The sequence below is a fragment of the Lepisosteus platostomus genome, chromosome 13 (assembly GCF_059453375.1).
Source record: "Lepisosteus platostomus isolate fLepPlt1 chromosome 13, fLepPlt1.hap1, whole genome shotgun sequence".
NCBI classification, from domain to species: Eukaryota; Metazoa; Chordata; class Actinopteri; order Semionotiformes; family Lepisosteidae; genus Lepisosteus; species Lepisosteus platostomus.
In genome coordinates this window covers 28011299-28026746 of record NC_142623.1, presented here as the reverse complement: position 1 = coordinate 28026746, position 15448 = coordinate 28011299, and the positions used below count along the sequence as shown (strand labels likewise).

Genomic DNA, 15448 nt, shown 5'->3' with positions numbered 1-15448 from the left:
TGAATTTATTGTTGAAATGTAGAAAAAAAAAATCGATTTTGTAATCACTTTATCCACTACAGGACTACAGGGGAGCTGGACCCTGTCCCGGCAAGCAGCAAGTGCAAGGCAGGATCCTTTCTGGACGGGATGCCATTACATTGCAGTACAGACACAGACGAGCGCTGACTCACAGCTGGGCCAAATTTCCCAGAAGCCGTTTAACCTAATAGTTGTCTTTGGATTATGGGAGGAAACCCATATGAACAGAGGGAGACAGATAATATCCCAGGAATTGTACCCAGTGCCGCAAAACAGGAGGGTGCCATGTTCAGGCTAGGAAAGGGAGACCCAGCAGACTTCAGGGGTATGAAAACTGAAACATGAAAGAGAGGACAGAGGCAGAATTTACATTGAAGGATATTTAAAACTGAAAACAGGTGGCTCTTCTTTACCCAGGGGGTGTGGTATGAAGCCGATACCCTGGCTTCCTTCAAGAAATAACTGGGTAAGATCCTTAGATCAATTAGCTACTAACTACGGTACAATCTAGATGGGTTGCAGGGTGATCTGACCTGTTTTGTAGTTAATTCATTTGCAATGATTCTTATGTACTCAGTAGGCAAATGGCTATCTTGGTGCATGAAATATTTAATTTTTCCTCATTTAAAAAACTACATCCCAAATTCAATGATGAAGGGATAAGCTGCTAGACTAGAATAGGTAAATTCCATTTTGGACTCAGGGAAGCCTTCTTACATAACACTAACTACAATCTTTTAATGATACTGGCAAATTACAAATTACAGTGATCGTCAGTGTTATAGTTATGTCATGTATGAAAATGCAACTAAATTTAGCACTGGCCTGCTTTGTTACTGATATTACACAAATGCTGACAATACACATAATATAGTAATACTATTTTATAGTAATAATAATATAGTCCATTTCAGTGTCAGTTGCAGACTAGCATAGTCTTTTGATAAAGAATGTGAGGATGTTGCCTCAAAAAGAAGTTAAAATACCATTTGTTTGAGGGAAAATATACAGTATGTGCATAAACCTCTTTCAATACAAGTACATTGGTCAAGCCAAAAAATTTAAAATAAACTATACAGAAATATCTGTATTTGGCTCAATTTTAATGGAAGCAGGGGCATTCTGGGACTACAGAATCTGTTTCATGGTCAATTTTCTATAGTTCTGCAGCAGATAATCATGTCTCCTTCCATTCTGCATTACCGTGCAACTTCTAGGAAAAAAACAAGTTACAAAATCAGACATAATTGAATTAAGGCTCAATTAAAGTATTAACCAGATCAATGTCCTATAAATGCATGTACTGACAGAGACAAAGTTGCCCTGCCCTGGACTATATTATGCCTTTTAATTTATGATCTTCAAAGAGACAGATATAATCAAATAGATTGAAAAGAAAGGAAGTTAATATCAGAAGGGTTTTTCTATATTTACTGAAAATGACAAATTATATAAAGGGAACCAAAAGAACAGAAGTCTATTCGATGATTATAGTCCAAGCAATACAGTAAATGTATAATGTTTTTAAAGTACAAATTTGTAAATTATCCTCAAAATCTAATGATTCAGAAAATGAAAGTTTAATCTTTATAAATGTCAAAGAGGTATAATAGTACATTCACTAATTAGTTCTTAATCTTATTTGTACTGGAGAAACTGAATTGCACTTAAATATTTGCCCAGTAAACTGTATTTACCTTTTGAACTGATTCATGGGCATTTTCTTCGCTGTACTTCCATGTAAATTTCGGGATTTCAATTAATTGATTTGCACAACGGAAACTTTAATTAAACTTGAATTTCTATATCAAATGTACCTTTTATGACCAATTCTTATCATATGTATTTTGTAGGGGAGTGAAGGAGTGTTGTTCTAGTCTTTTAAGTATTTTAAATCACAAATGGCACTAGGTCTGGTAAAGGGTACAGTTTGGATGGAATGCAAACTACCGCTTCCCAATATGAAATTTTCTTCATGGTGTCTCCCTTAACATTTTCCACTGCATCGACATCAGTATGAAGCAGTTTTGATTACCACACACATACCTACATCTTTTCAAAGCCTAAGGTATATCTTCTGTACAACCAGGGCAACACAACTCTGTAAAGTCTTAATCCCCACTGTGTCAAGTGCTGGCAAATTGAAAAACTGTAGGGCTCTATATTATTACTTTTAATGATAGATATATGTGCCTCCTAGAACTTAATCCTCCTCCATCCTTTACAGATGCTGCATTTATAAATATAGGCAGGGATGTTTTTGATAAAATCCATGATCCAGCTGGTCCTTTTATTCATTCTTCCAAGGATTCTTCTTGGTCCCTCAGGAGAAATTGTAAAGCCCTCTACCTCATAATATTGCAGTGCAATTGAACTAAATTATGTTGCAGATTTCAACAAAGACTGTAGATCATATGAATGCAAGTAAAATAAATGACAATTTATAAATTTGAGTTGGGTATGTCCATCAACAGCAGACACTCAACTCAATTTGAAATTAATAATGTCAATAATCATAATAACAGTGGACCCATGCGACATCTTCATCAAAGATACAATCTAAAAGGAACATGTTGTCTTTTGAAACCATTACAAAATATATTCACAAAATTATGAAAATGTAAAATAATGGATATTGCTGTAATTTAAAAGCATTCACACCCTTTTAATGTATATTACATATTTCTGAAGTAGTAAGAAAATTATAAATCAAACATTTATAATATCATATATTAAAACAATAAAATGTGCAGATTTGCAGACAGGCTTCTGAGCCTAAAACTTGGTTTTGCTGTTTCTGTTCCTTAGGTCTTCAGTGAGTTTGTGCAGGAAAACCACCATCTTCATTTCAATTTTGTTTTTCATTTTGCACTTCCTATTCTAAAGGAAAAGAAAAAAATAAATAAAATTGATTGCACATAGACAGTTCTCTTTCAAAAATCTGAGTTTCAGGTATCAATGTGTTTAGTCACTGGTAAAATGAGTGAAACTTACAGCAACTGCGCTAGTACATTATGCTATTGTGCTGAAACAAGGAAAAAGAAAAAAAATCGAATCTAAAGAATTCACACTTAATTATTAAAAATGGTTTTGCTTACCAAATGAACTCTGTCATAGATCATTGCAGTCTTCTGCGTATCTAATCTCTTTTATTCTGGAGTGTGAAAAAAATTCTAAAAAAGAAAACTCTGGTCTGGAGTTTATTCAGCAATAGCCCAGAATGTGACCTCAGCACTCAGAAGCCTAATTACACCCAAGAAGTGTCAGAGCTTTAATGCAATATTAAAGTCACTACTGAGCATACAGTACATGTCACCAGTCCTATTTTCAGCAGATAGCAAATATACAGCTCCCTGCAGACCCCAAAAGATCACCAGCTTGGCTAATGGAGCAGCCTCCCAAAAAGTATTGCTTCCTTACACACGGTTCAGACACATGCTTGCGCTAAATAGACAGGCCAGAAAAATCTAAGTATGTGTTGTATAAAATCATAAAAAAATCCGATCTCAATTCAATGTGCACTATCAGAACGATTGCTCTTATCGCATATTGTTACTATCCTGTCCAAGGTCCCAATAATGGCCCAACACCTTATGCTTCTTGGAAACATTTCCCCTGTATGTTTTGGGAAAGAAGGCTGATGGAAGTGTCCTCCTACAAGATGAGATTTTGATGCATGAATCACTGGTAGCAACAGTAGATGTGTCTAATGAACAAGTAAAGGTTTATTCCATGCTGAAAAGTAGAAACAATGTTTTGGCATGCAGAGCCCTGTTCAGGTGACACTTGAGACACAATGCCACCTTATAATTCTTATTTCTCCTTTTCAGTGGTGAGATTTCCCCTTTAATTGTTCCACTGCATGTTGACACGACTCCCCTCTCACACCTGTCTAAGGCATCTTTCAGATAGAGGGTTACAAGTAGAGGTAGAGGTTGGCAGATACAAACACCGAGGACAGGAACCGCAATTCAGATCTCAAGAAGCTGCTGAACCACTACCCACATCTCATTTAGAGCTGCATCAGCTGCTGTTGGCTCCCATATAGGGGCGGAGCAGTGACTCTGTGGCTAAGGATCTGCGCCTGTGGCTGGAAGGTTGCCGGTTCATATCCCACGGCCGGCAGAGGAATCGTACTCCATTGGGCCCCTGAGCAAGGCCCTTCACCCCCAACTACTCCAGGGGTACCATATAAATGGCTGACCCTGCGGCCCAACCCCATGCTTCTTTCCCTATCTGTGTGTCTCATGGGGAGCAAGTTGGGGTATGTCAAAAGACAACTTCCTAAAACAAGAAATTGTATATGGCCAGCAAAGTGATCTTATCTTGGCCAGCAGCCATTTCACCCTGCAACTCACAACTGGCAGCCCACTGAAGCTAAGCAGGTGTGGGCCTGGTCAGTACCTAGATGGGAGACCTCCTGGGAAAACCTAAGGTTGCTGCTGGAAGAGGTGTTAGTGGGGCCAGCAGGGGGCGCTCACCCTGCGGTCCATGTGGGTCCTAACGCCCCAGTATAGTGACGGGGACACTATACTATAAACAGGCGCCATCCTTCGGATGAGACGTAAAACCGAGGTCCTGACTCTCTGTGGTCATTAAAAATCCCAGGGCGTTTCTCGAAAAGTGTAGGGGTGTAACCCCGGTGTCCTGGCCAAATTTCCCATTGGCCCTTACCAATCATGGCCTCCTAATAATCCCCATCTATGAATTGGCTTCATTACTCTGGTCTCCTCCCCACTGATAGCTGATGTGTGGTGAGCGTTCTGGCGCACTATGGCTGAATGGGAGTCCCCATTACCTGTAAAGCGCTTTGAGTGGAGTGTCCAAAAAAGCCCTATATAAGTGTAAGCAATTATTATTATTATTATTATCTTATATCTCCACCAGCATCTGGAATTGTGGCACTTCTCCAGAGGTGAACCGTCCTGCTGTTAGTAGTAGCATCTAATATTCTGGTATGGCAGTGAACATCCGGCAATGTCATTACCTTTGTTTTCATAGTTCTTATTAGGGTTGTGATGCTTTCTTTCATGGGGGCACATTCCTTTGCATTTACTGCTCTCGCCAAGGCCTTCACTCCTTTACACAGAAGCTTACTGAGTTTTTGCACCTGCCAAAAAAGAAAGTTTAATATTACTTTCTTCCTAGCGTTCATACAAACACAAGCACACACCTCGTCTACTACAGAGTCTTCCCTTGACTGTTCTACTCAGGACTCTTGTCCTTCCTGACTGCAGGCTCCAGCACCTTCTGATAGATCCCCACACTCATCTCCCAGTCTATATAGTCAGCAATCTTCACAATGATCACAATGAGGCGGAACCAAATCAGAAGTTTGTTTCGGACAGGTTTACAAACCTGAGCATGCTGGAGCAAATCCGGACTCAAAATTATGTGATTTGTTAACATGAATATTTACAGAGTATTAACCTAATACAATAAAATCCCAAATTCCTTCAATTCCTATTCAATTTTTTTAAGGAAAAAATTAGAAAGCACACAATGAGAGGAGACAGCAGAATTACACAATTACAATAAGGATTGGGAATATAGTAGAAAAGCAAAGAAGGAAGTAAAGAAACAATTAAATTAAATAGCAATGTGGGAAGAATGTGCAGAATAAATCAAAGAAGATGTACTGAAAACATGCAATAAGAAATTCTATTTAGTTTTTTAGATGCTTGAAAAATACAGTGGAGACAAGTTTAGCACAGAACCTTAAAAATAATTGAGAGTTTGGAAGTCTCTGCTGACCTGGTACTGTAAACACCACTGGAAGACACCCTAAGAAAAATAAATTTTGCACCAACAATGCTTCTTTTAGGACACACAGATTATAACCTTGGTTTGTTATGGCGTTTGAGCTGCTACATTACACTAAAAATCTGTTTGACAAAAGTATTGCGCTTTTTAGCATGATGCAAATTTACATCCAAGCAATATTGATGAAAACTGGTGTGTTTGCAATTTGCCACTTACCCCAGTGTTGACATATATATTTGGAACAAAGATGTCACAGTTATCCTAAATATGAAATAGAAATAAATAAGAATATTGATAATAGTTACAAAAAAGGCAAAAAATGTCATTAAGAATCAATGGACTTACCGTTTTAATAATGGAAGCAGCTTTAAGAATTTCGTTTACTCTGAGATTTTGGTGACTCTCTGCAGCAGCAATGAAGAAGCAAACAATTACAGATGTTATTACAAACCTCATGATTTCAGAGAAGACTCTGCCTCTTACCTCAGGCAGTACTGATGAGAAAGACGGAGGAAGAAGTGATAGAAGAAACCTTTTTGTTACATAAGACGTGACTCATCTCTTTACCTTTAAAAGCAACCATAAGGGCCATGAATTGCTATCAGATATTTCTTCTATATGACTTAAAAAGCATATTCCAAATTTATAATGTCTTATACATTGATGTATATGTGTATATGCAAAATATAGTTTGATAAGAGCAACGAAACTGTTGACTAACATGTACAGTATCATCATTAGATCTGAGGTGAAATAATATTGATCAGATCAAAGTAGTCCAAATCTAGACTGTGATAACGAGAACAAACAACTTTTGATTCTTATCAGTTGATTGGTACTTTAAACTACAACGAGCATTGGTGCATTGAAGTGTGCTGTTCAAATGTGTTACCTGAAGATATTCAACCGAGTCTATGGTCTAAGGCAAGAAACCTAATAGATCTGGACATTACCTATGACTTATAAATATGAAAGGAAAAAATCCTTACTTGGTTTTACATAATTTAGGAAGTACGATATTTAAGGCTGGCGTGCTAGTCAGATTTAGAAAGTGAAATCTTCCACCATCAAGTCTATGTAGGCCAAACCAACCCAGCCTTTTTACTATGGCACAATGCCCATTCTTTTGACTCTTTACAAGGTCCAGAAACAAAGAGCATTATCAGTCTCTCTTCTGCAGAGTGTTATTTTTTTGCAAGCTGCAGAACAATATAATATTCTAATATAGTTATACAGAATATTAGATAAATCAGTCTCTCTCTAGTTTCATAACCACTACTTGGTGTAAAAATAACTAAAATCCACATATCTAAGTAATGAGCTGGAGAACCCAAATGCTTTTCTCATGAGGATAAACTTCAAAATTAACCAATGTAGACAAACCTATCCTGTATGGCTTTGGGAGGTGGTAGGAAATGGCAGAAACCCACTTGAACACATGGATAGCCTGCAAAATCCAGAGACAGGCAGCAGGGATGTAATCAAACCTTGGTTCTGGAGGGGCGGAGCAGCAGTGCTACACACCATGTCATCATGCTGTAAGACAAATCTACACCTTCACGTATCTCAAAAGGCCTCACTGTAAGACATTAAGCATGTACATTTCAATGTACTACCAACCCAAAGTATGACAGGTTATCTGCCTAAAAAAAATGATTAAAAGTTTCATTGTAAAATATACTGAAAAATTATAAATGATGCATAATAAAACAAATAGCAGCCCAGGCTGAGATGAAGGCATAAAAATCAGATTTAATTAGGCACTATTCGGAAGTCACACTTCTAAGCCATAGCATTTCTGCAATAAGAGATTTGCTGCCATGTGTATAAAGTATAAAGTGCGATCTTAAATTCACACATGCACCTTTCCGGTATCATATTCCATTTGCACATGAACAGTATTCCAACCGATACATACAGTACATTTTCCTTTTTTAATGCATGTGAGACTATTTTGTTAAAATTGTTTTTGCTATTTTGGTATTTCTATCTGGGAGATGTGTTTTATTTCTGTTAAGGTTTCTATTTTTGCTTTGCACAATTACTCGTGCTGTAGACCTGATCCAACTCTATGACCACATCTCATCAGAACTGGCGAGCTCGCTACACAGGAACTTTCAGTCAATTCTGTTGTTATGGCAAAGACGCTTTGCTTCCTGTGAACTAAGACATTATGGGACATGTAACTAACATAAATCCATCCATTTTCAATAATGTAAGTTTGGCTGGTATTGGACAAAGTTACATCCGAGACAGGATTGTAGAAAATACCATAAAACATTTATATTTGATAACACAATTAAACTAAAAGTAATATATATATATATATTCCCATTTGTACCATGCATAGCTTAATTTTAATATATAACATTTATTTAAAAACAGAAAAAGGTTCATCATTTAATTTTATTGCACTGTACCAAAAAAGACTACTTCATCTAAAAAAAATATTCTCAAGTACCTCTGATCTGCATTAAGAAAAGATAAGCACGGCTGATGGCAGGAAATTCACTTCAAGAACAATGTTCTTACCTTATAAACAAGAGACTACAAGCTTCATGACTTTCTATGCTTTATTTCAAAAAGAATTACATGCACATTACATGCATAAATATTTCTTATTATCTGTAATCTCCAACAAAGAATATTAAACAACATATAGAATAACATTTTTATAATCTTTTTGATCTTTTATGCAAGTACACAAATTATCTTTCAAAAATCAGCTCTGCAGACAATCAGTGCTGCAATGGTTTCAAAGGAAGGTGCTTTTAAACATTTTCTTTCAAACCATTGAGCCTTTAGTAGAATGTTTTTTATTAGATTAGGTAAGAAGAAAATTGAGACTAGCATATCAAAAATACTGCATCTGCCTTTATATTACTAAGGTAAAGACTACAATTGTTTGCATTAACAGTTGAGATTTGTAATTTAATCTTTTTACTTTCTTTGGGAAGGTAGGCAAAATGTAACAGAAACTAATGCACATAACATTATTTCCATTTCAAAGCCCAACATTAATACATGTAATATCTTCTTATTCACAGTACATTCACTCTTATAAACCTTTTCTAAGAGAATGTTGAAAATATGGCTATTGCTAGACATTTGTGAGCAATGTTAACTGAAGTCATTTTCACACGGGGTTTTAGTGAATCATTTTGTAGTTTGTTTGGATGGTCAATGGGCATTTTGGCTAATGAAGATAAGAGTTCAGGGATGCAACACTGCACTTCAAGATCTCTGAACACTGGTCAATGTTCTTTTTAATCCTGTAGAAATGCTCCACGTACTCTGATCGACCAAGAAGCTCCACAAAGTCTTCATCGTGTGTGATGATTAACAACTGGAAATTACGCTGACGGGAACGACTCTTAATTATCCTGAAAGAGATACACATACAGTTTTATGACAGTTAGATGACATTTTGCAATTCCTGTTTTTTGTAGGAATTATGAATTACCTCAAAAACAATACCTAAACCAGAAATACCTCTATAAAAAAAAAAAAAACCTGGAGCTGGCTTGGATGCTGCTTCACAAACCTGATATAGCTCTTGAGCATGAAATGTTAGTTAGTGAGTTATACTGACTTGCATTAGAATCACCAGTATTAAGACCTATGAGTGTGTAAGCCATTCAGTTTTGATGACCCGAGAACTCTACAGAGCCTCAGGCAGGGGAGTTGAAACCCACTGGAAGAGCAGAACATCTTTCACATAAGATCACTGCAAACTTTCGGACACCCAGCAATTACAAGCCATCACTGATTATGATGAGAGGATCCCATCATATACCTATATGAAAGGAATTCTGCTATTAGTGGAGCTAGAGGACTGCAATCACTGCTTTTTAAAAATATAAAATTTGAAGAAACCCTAGCTCAGTGCTCCTTAACCTGCAGCTTTACCTATCCACTTCACAGGACAACTATGCAAATACAAGCTGCTCAGCTCTCCAGCTGATCCTTATCACTGCCCATAGATTTGCTTTGTCTTTCCGTTTAGGATTTGCACATCACTGACACAATTTCTATAACTATCTGCAATTTTATTATAAAACACTGTTCAAAACAATTTTATATCATTTCAGTGTTTACATTTTAATTAGGAGAGAGGGTCACCTAATTCTCTACCTACCTTCCTCCCTGACACTGGGAAGTAAATGCAAATAAAAATGAAAGAAGTATAAATAATGGTGAAATTTACATTCCTACTGTAGCGGCGAGGCTTATTAATAAGAAAGAATTAAGTGTTCTGAGCTTTCCCAAATGGTCCCATCTCTGTTCATCTCTGTGGTGCAGCCACAGAGAAACTATTCATGCAGGCTGATTTAAGGTTTCCTTTGATAAGGTTTCCTAGGACAGCTCCCAAAGGGGGATGCACTTAGCTAAGCCTGGCTATTATGATCAATGGTCATCCATTGGCGCCTATCTGTCTAGGGAGTGCCAGATGGACATCTGGACTGCATTCCTAAGTGTCAGGAGTAAGTGACTCATATCTCACCTTGATCAACCAATCAGGGACTGGTAGGGCCGAGTAACCCACGTGGGACTCTGATGCCCATGGAACTTTCAGCCAATCAACGAGCTGAAGTTCCTCCAGGTAAAAACAGGCAACACAGAGAGCCTGAGAGATTCAGTAAGATTCAGTAGAATTCTGTGAACTTTTCTAAAGGGAATTCAAAGGAGAATTCCAGGGCAGGACGGCCCAGGAGCAGAAGGCTCCCAAGGGCAGGACATTCTCGCAGCGCGCCTCCTGACCATCCTGAGACTCAGCCCGGACAACAACGGAACGGCCAGTGGGTCCGAGTGCCAGAACTTTCCTTTGTTCAAAGAGTCTAGAGCGGAGGTTGCCAGAGAGTAACCAGAGGATCCACCCGAGGTTAGCACCAGCAGCAGGCCTCGTGAACAGGTCAGAACTGTGGACAGCTGAATCACTATTCAGAACTAGCTCTTCATCAGGAACGAACCGGTCCTCTTCCTGACCTGCTGGGACCCACAGTCATCTTTTCTCCTGTGCGCAAACTTTGCTAGTTAAAGCCAACACTAACTAGCCGGTCAGTGAGCATCAGCAGCGCACCGTCGCAAGCCGCACAGTACAGCCTGGCACCTAGCCAGAGAGCGCGGATTGGACAGCAACAAGCCTGCAACTGTTTCTTTGTGCCCGCAGTAGATCTGAATCCCCAGAGATTGGATGAGTATTCAACTTCAATGCATTACTGCTCGAGAATTCAATTGTTATCCCAACCAGTTGATATCAATTTAATTCCTAAGAGTTATGTACTTGTTTTGAGTATCTAATGTAGAAGTTATAACCAAGTTCATTTATGAAACGGTCTTAATGAATGATATACTGAACGTATGTCCTCTTGATGTGTAACTCTTTGTAACTGATTGAATATATATCTTTTGTATTCTGATAACCCTCTCGATAAGATCTGTTAGTTTTACATGCATATTCTATGTATTAATAAATGTATCCTCGTGTATTAGTACCTGTGTGTGTGCGTTGTTTGAGTTATGTCGCATGGTTGGATTCTAAAGCCATCAAAAGAATCAATTTTGTGATTTACTGCTACAATTAATAATTGTCCCAGTAAATGCCCAAACCCTACAGAACTGGCTCCTTCAGAGAGCACACTACATTACACTACATATCAACAGTAACTAAAATACTCTGGATTACAATTTTCATTTATCCATACTCTAATCCTAACAAAACATTTGTTATTTTATTGGGCAATGATTTGTGTTGAAGTATTTACACCTTCAAAAAAATAGGTTACTATCCAGTAATAACTATAATGACAGGTTTCTTTTTCATCTTTTACAAAACCTTTTTGATCTTTCTAAACCTTTAATAGTGATTTTAAAGTAAAGTTCAAAATAGTGATCTCATACTGAAATCTCCTTAATGTGCGAAATGTGATATTTTTTAACCTAGAAGAATCTAGAATGCACAAATGTAGCAGAAGAACTATAATACCAATCTTTCCAGTGCAGAAAGCAAGACTGCAGGAATAAATTATCACTGCAACCACTACTTCAGCAGCCTTTGATCTGTTCATGCACTGTAAGCAAAAAAAATCCTGTCTTCCCACCTGTGAGTTTGACATATAGCATTTGTCCAGAGCAGAAGTAAAAGCCAGACCTTATTTTCAGCCCTTTTTACTTAGCTACCCAGATCTAAATGTTTATACTGTTAGTGACATCTTTGATGCCAATGGCTATTCTATGTTGGAATATGTTATAATATACTAGGTGGAACCTTACTAGGATATTTCTATTTTATGCACCTTTCTCCAGCTATTCACACCTATCTATAGATCATATATAGTTAGACAACCTGGTCAGGAGTCCTGGTTGCAATGCAGTATGGAAGAATACTTTCTCTTACTCTAAGAGGAAGCTTACACCAGCTTATCCAATTTAATTGTCCACAAAGAAGATTTATACAAAGTATACACGTGAATATGCTGCTAATGTATTTTTTCAGTGTAACTGGTGCAACTGTGCCACTGAATCCCAGACAGTGCATTCTCAGTAATGATTTCATGATTTTAACATCATCATTGAGTCATCTCATTGAAGCCTACATTCGGTCTTCAGGCACAAGGACTAGCAGATCTAAGGGCATATAAAAAAATGTATCTTGCAAGGCTAAATGGAGACTGAAATAAACACTTGGGTGTTTTCATTTGCAGAAATTATTCTTATGAAAATATGTACTGCTAGGTTATATTTTGCTAGGGCACAAATTCTGACAGCTTGGCTGAACGCTTCTTCTTAAAAACATGTTCAATTAGAAACTGTTTCCTATTTCATAGTATTTGAGCTCACGTTCACATAATTTTTTCTTGTTTTTGTTGCAAATGATTTTAAGAAAAAACAAATGACATAGAAAATGAGCACTGTACTGTATATAGTTTGACTTTATCTGACTAACTGAGCAGCTTTAAACTTTCTGAGAATACTTCATCTTTATTTTTAGCAGGTGAGGCAAATGAAAGCTAATTTTAATTTATTTCAGAATGTAATTATTTTAACTGCTTACACTTATATAGCGTTTTTCTGGACACTCCGCTCAAAGCGCTTTACAGGTAATGGGGACTCCCCTCCACCACCACCAATGTGCACCATTCACCTGGACGCTCCCCACACTTCAACTAACAGTTGGGAGGAGAACAGAGTGATGAGGCCAATTCGTAGATGGGGATTATGAGGAGGCCACGATTGGTAAGGGCCAATGGGAAATTTGTCCAGGATGACAGGGTTACACCCCTATTGTTTTTGAGAAATGCCTGGGGATTTTTAATGTCAGGACCTCGGTTTGAAGTCTCATCCAAAGGAAGGTGCCTTTTTTAGAGTAGAGTGTCCAGGTCACTATACTGGGACATTAAGACCTACATAGACCAGAGGGTGAGCACCCCCTCCATTAGCCCCACTGACACCTCTTCCAGCAGCAACTTTAGTTTTTCCCCAAGAGGTCTCCCAACCAGGTACTGACCAGATTCACACCAGAGTTTCAGTACGTTGCCGGTAGTGAATTGCAGGGTGATATGGCTGCTGGCCAATTTTTTTAGATTAGATTAATTCTTTAAAGGCTATTTGATTAATTTACACTAAGCACAACAGAGTTCACAAACGAAAAAAACACTGTTATAAGTGAGTGTGAATTTTTGCGGGAACATGAACATAATGGGTTTCCGGACTCCTCTCACCTAACTTTACTGTTTGATCAATGAGGTGGCAATTTACGAATAGGTACATGCATAAAGGCCACATCTTAATATTATTTCCACCTCTGTATGAACATCCTTAGATAATCAATTCAAAGTTGTTTGGAAAGCTATGAGCAAGTTACTATTTTGAATCAGTTTTGAGCAGTGTTCCATTTGCTGTCTTTACTGGCAGCAATACACATTTAGTAGTTATTTTAAGGACTTGCGCTATAAAAAGGGATGCAGAACTAAAGTAATTGATGCAATTAAGGGTTCAATAAGTGTAATTAACTGACAGTTCAAATCTATATGACAACCAGCAGAGACAGAGGACCAGGACAATAACTAGAAAACCTTGCACTAGACCAGTGGTTCTGAACCTGGGGTGCACACACCCCTGATGTCCTTTCTGGGGGTACGAGACAAGACAGATTTTCTTGGTAAATCATCAAAAACACAAATTAGGCACAGACATGTAAGTACAACTACTATGTTTTATTATAACGTAGGTAAATTTAAAAAGTGTGTATTTTTTCATGTATTCTTAATTTTACTGTGAAACTAAAATAAATAAGCCTAATATAAACTGTACTCTGCAATCAGTTTACAGAAGCTAAGCAAAATTGACCTGGTCAGTAATTCATGACTTCACCATCTGATCTGTTGTGTAGAGGGCAAGCTGGAGCAGAATGGTGATAGAAGCTGTGGGTCCTGCTCTATGTATGTAAAGCCCTTAAGGATTCTTTGAGATTAAACGAGCTATAGAAAAGAAAGGTATTTCATTTAATATAGTTTTGAAAGGGGAAACCCAAAACAATGAGACTGGATATTTGTAAAAAACACCTAAAACATCATGTGTACTTACTCTACTAAGGCATGGGCTAAAGATTCAATATTTTCACGGTCCAGATTAGTAGTTGGCTCATCCAGAGCAAGAATCCCACAATTTAAGCAGAAGGTCTCAGCAAGAGCAAGTCTGATGATCAGAGAAGCAAGTACCTGAAGATGGAGTGAATGTTATTAACAAAATACACAAAAAGGATTCAGTATCTGATAACACTGAGGTACACAATATCATTAAAGATTTTCAAACGGCCAGAATTCACTTGTGTAAACTCAAATAATAGACCTATAACCAAATTAAATGAAAAAAAGTAAACATGGTTGATTTTGACGACTATTTTCCTTTGTTTTTTTAAGTGCAGGATACAGCAGAATCCCTTTCAAGTCAATGTGTAATCACTTTTAAATTAGGCAACTCAGATAGGATAGGGAAGTTGATTTATCATAATCAAAAATTAAGAACCACACTCTTTAAAAAAAGTAATTGTTTTTGGCTTGCTGGTCAGTTCACATGGAATGTACCAAAAGCGATATATCCTGAAGGTTTTACAAATGGATAAGGTTAGTTGTGTCCACATCTCCTTGCACCAACACACAAAATTAGTAAAAAAAAAAACTCACGAAGAGATCACAGATTCAATAATGTCACCCACCAGAAAAAGGTGTATTCTCCTGACATTATAAAGTAATAAATGCGCAGGTCTCAAATGTGAAGGCAGTGCGTGTTCAATGTCTATTTGTCTGGAAGGAATGACAATTCTAAAAACCTTCGCTCACACAGTCAGTTGTATCTTCAGTTCATTCAGTTATTAATGAATATGCAATATAACCAAAATGTGAAAGTAAAATGCTGAATGAGACACACAACTGACATAATGTTGACCCACAATGTCAGGAACTTGTACTTATTTGGTAATTCCGAGAACTGAAAGTCTTGATTTCCCTCAAAATGCTCCTCTTTCATGATTATGATGTTCTGATTGCTATCTCCTATTTTCTGATGCTAATCTACGTACTGAGAGGAAATAGGTTTTGTAGTACAGTACTTTGCTATATACCAAATATCAAAATTTTAATGTAAATAGATTTTTGCAATACCT

General features: G+C 37.4%; 2 protein-coding genes across 3 annotated transcripts in view; both read right to left on the bottom strand.

Moving 5' to 3' along the window:
• Positions 1-2446: 2446 nt before the first annotated feature.
• On the bottom strand, positions 2447-8246 carry LOC148650303 (uncharacterized). Its single transcript, XM_088603965.1, has 4 exons — positions 6130-8246; positions 6001-6045; positions 5009-5131; positions 2447-2901 (listed from the first exon to the last, which is right to left on the bottom strand). The coding sequence occupies exons 1-4, from the start codon at positions 6238-6240 to the stop codon at positions 2797-2799; spliced, it is 384 nt and encodes a 127-aa protein (XP_088460091.1). The 5' UTR covers positions 6241-8246; the 3' UTR covers positions 2447-2796.
• Positions 8247-8343: 97 nt separating this feature from the next.
• rad50 (RAD50 homolog, double strand break repair protein) overlaps positions 8344-15448 on the bottom strand; it is a 49871-nt gene continuing 42766 nt past the window's right edge. Inside the window, exons 26-27 of one of the 2 annotated variants that reach the window (XM_088603963.1) lie at positions 14371-14504; positions 8344-9167 (exon numbers count right to left, since the gene is read on the bottom strand). In XM_088603963.1, the coding sequence (XP_088460089.1) occupies positions 8981-9167; positions 14371-14504 (321 nt within the window). In that variant the 3' untranslated portion in view covers positions 8344-8980. The remainder of the gene's footprint in view (positions 9168-14370; positions 14505-15448) is intronic. The other variant, XM_088603964.1, reaches the window with a different exon arrangement.

Bases quoted from the DNA above. Each gene is read 5' to 3' on its own strand.
- LOC148650303 (XM_088603965.1), bottom strand. From the start codon at position 6,240: ATGAGGTTTGTAATAACATCTGTAATTGTTTGCTTCTTCATTGCTGCT. The intron at 5,132-6,000 runs GTAAGTGGCAAA...CTTTTTTGGCAG, and splicing joins ATATATATGTCAACACTGGG to GTGCAAAAACTCAGTAAGCT. The intron at 2,902-5,008 runs GTAATGACATTG...CTTTTCCTTTAG, and splicing joins TAAGAACTATGAAAACAAAG to AATAGGAAGTGCAAAATGAA.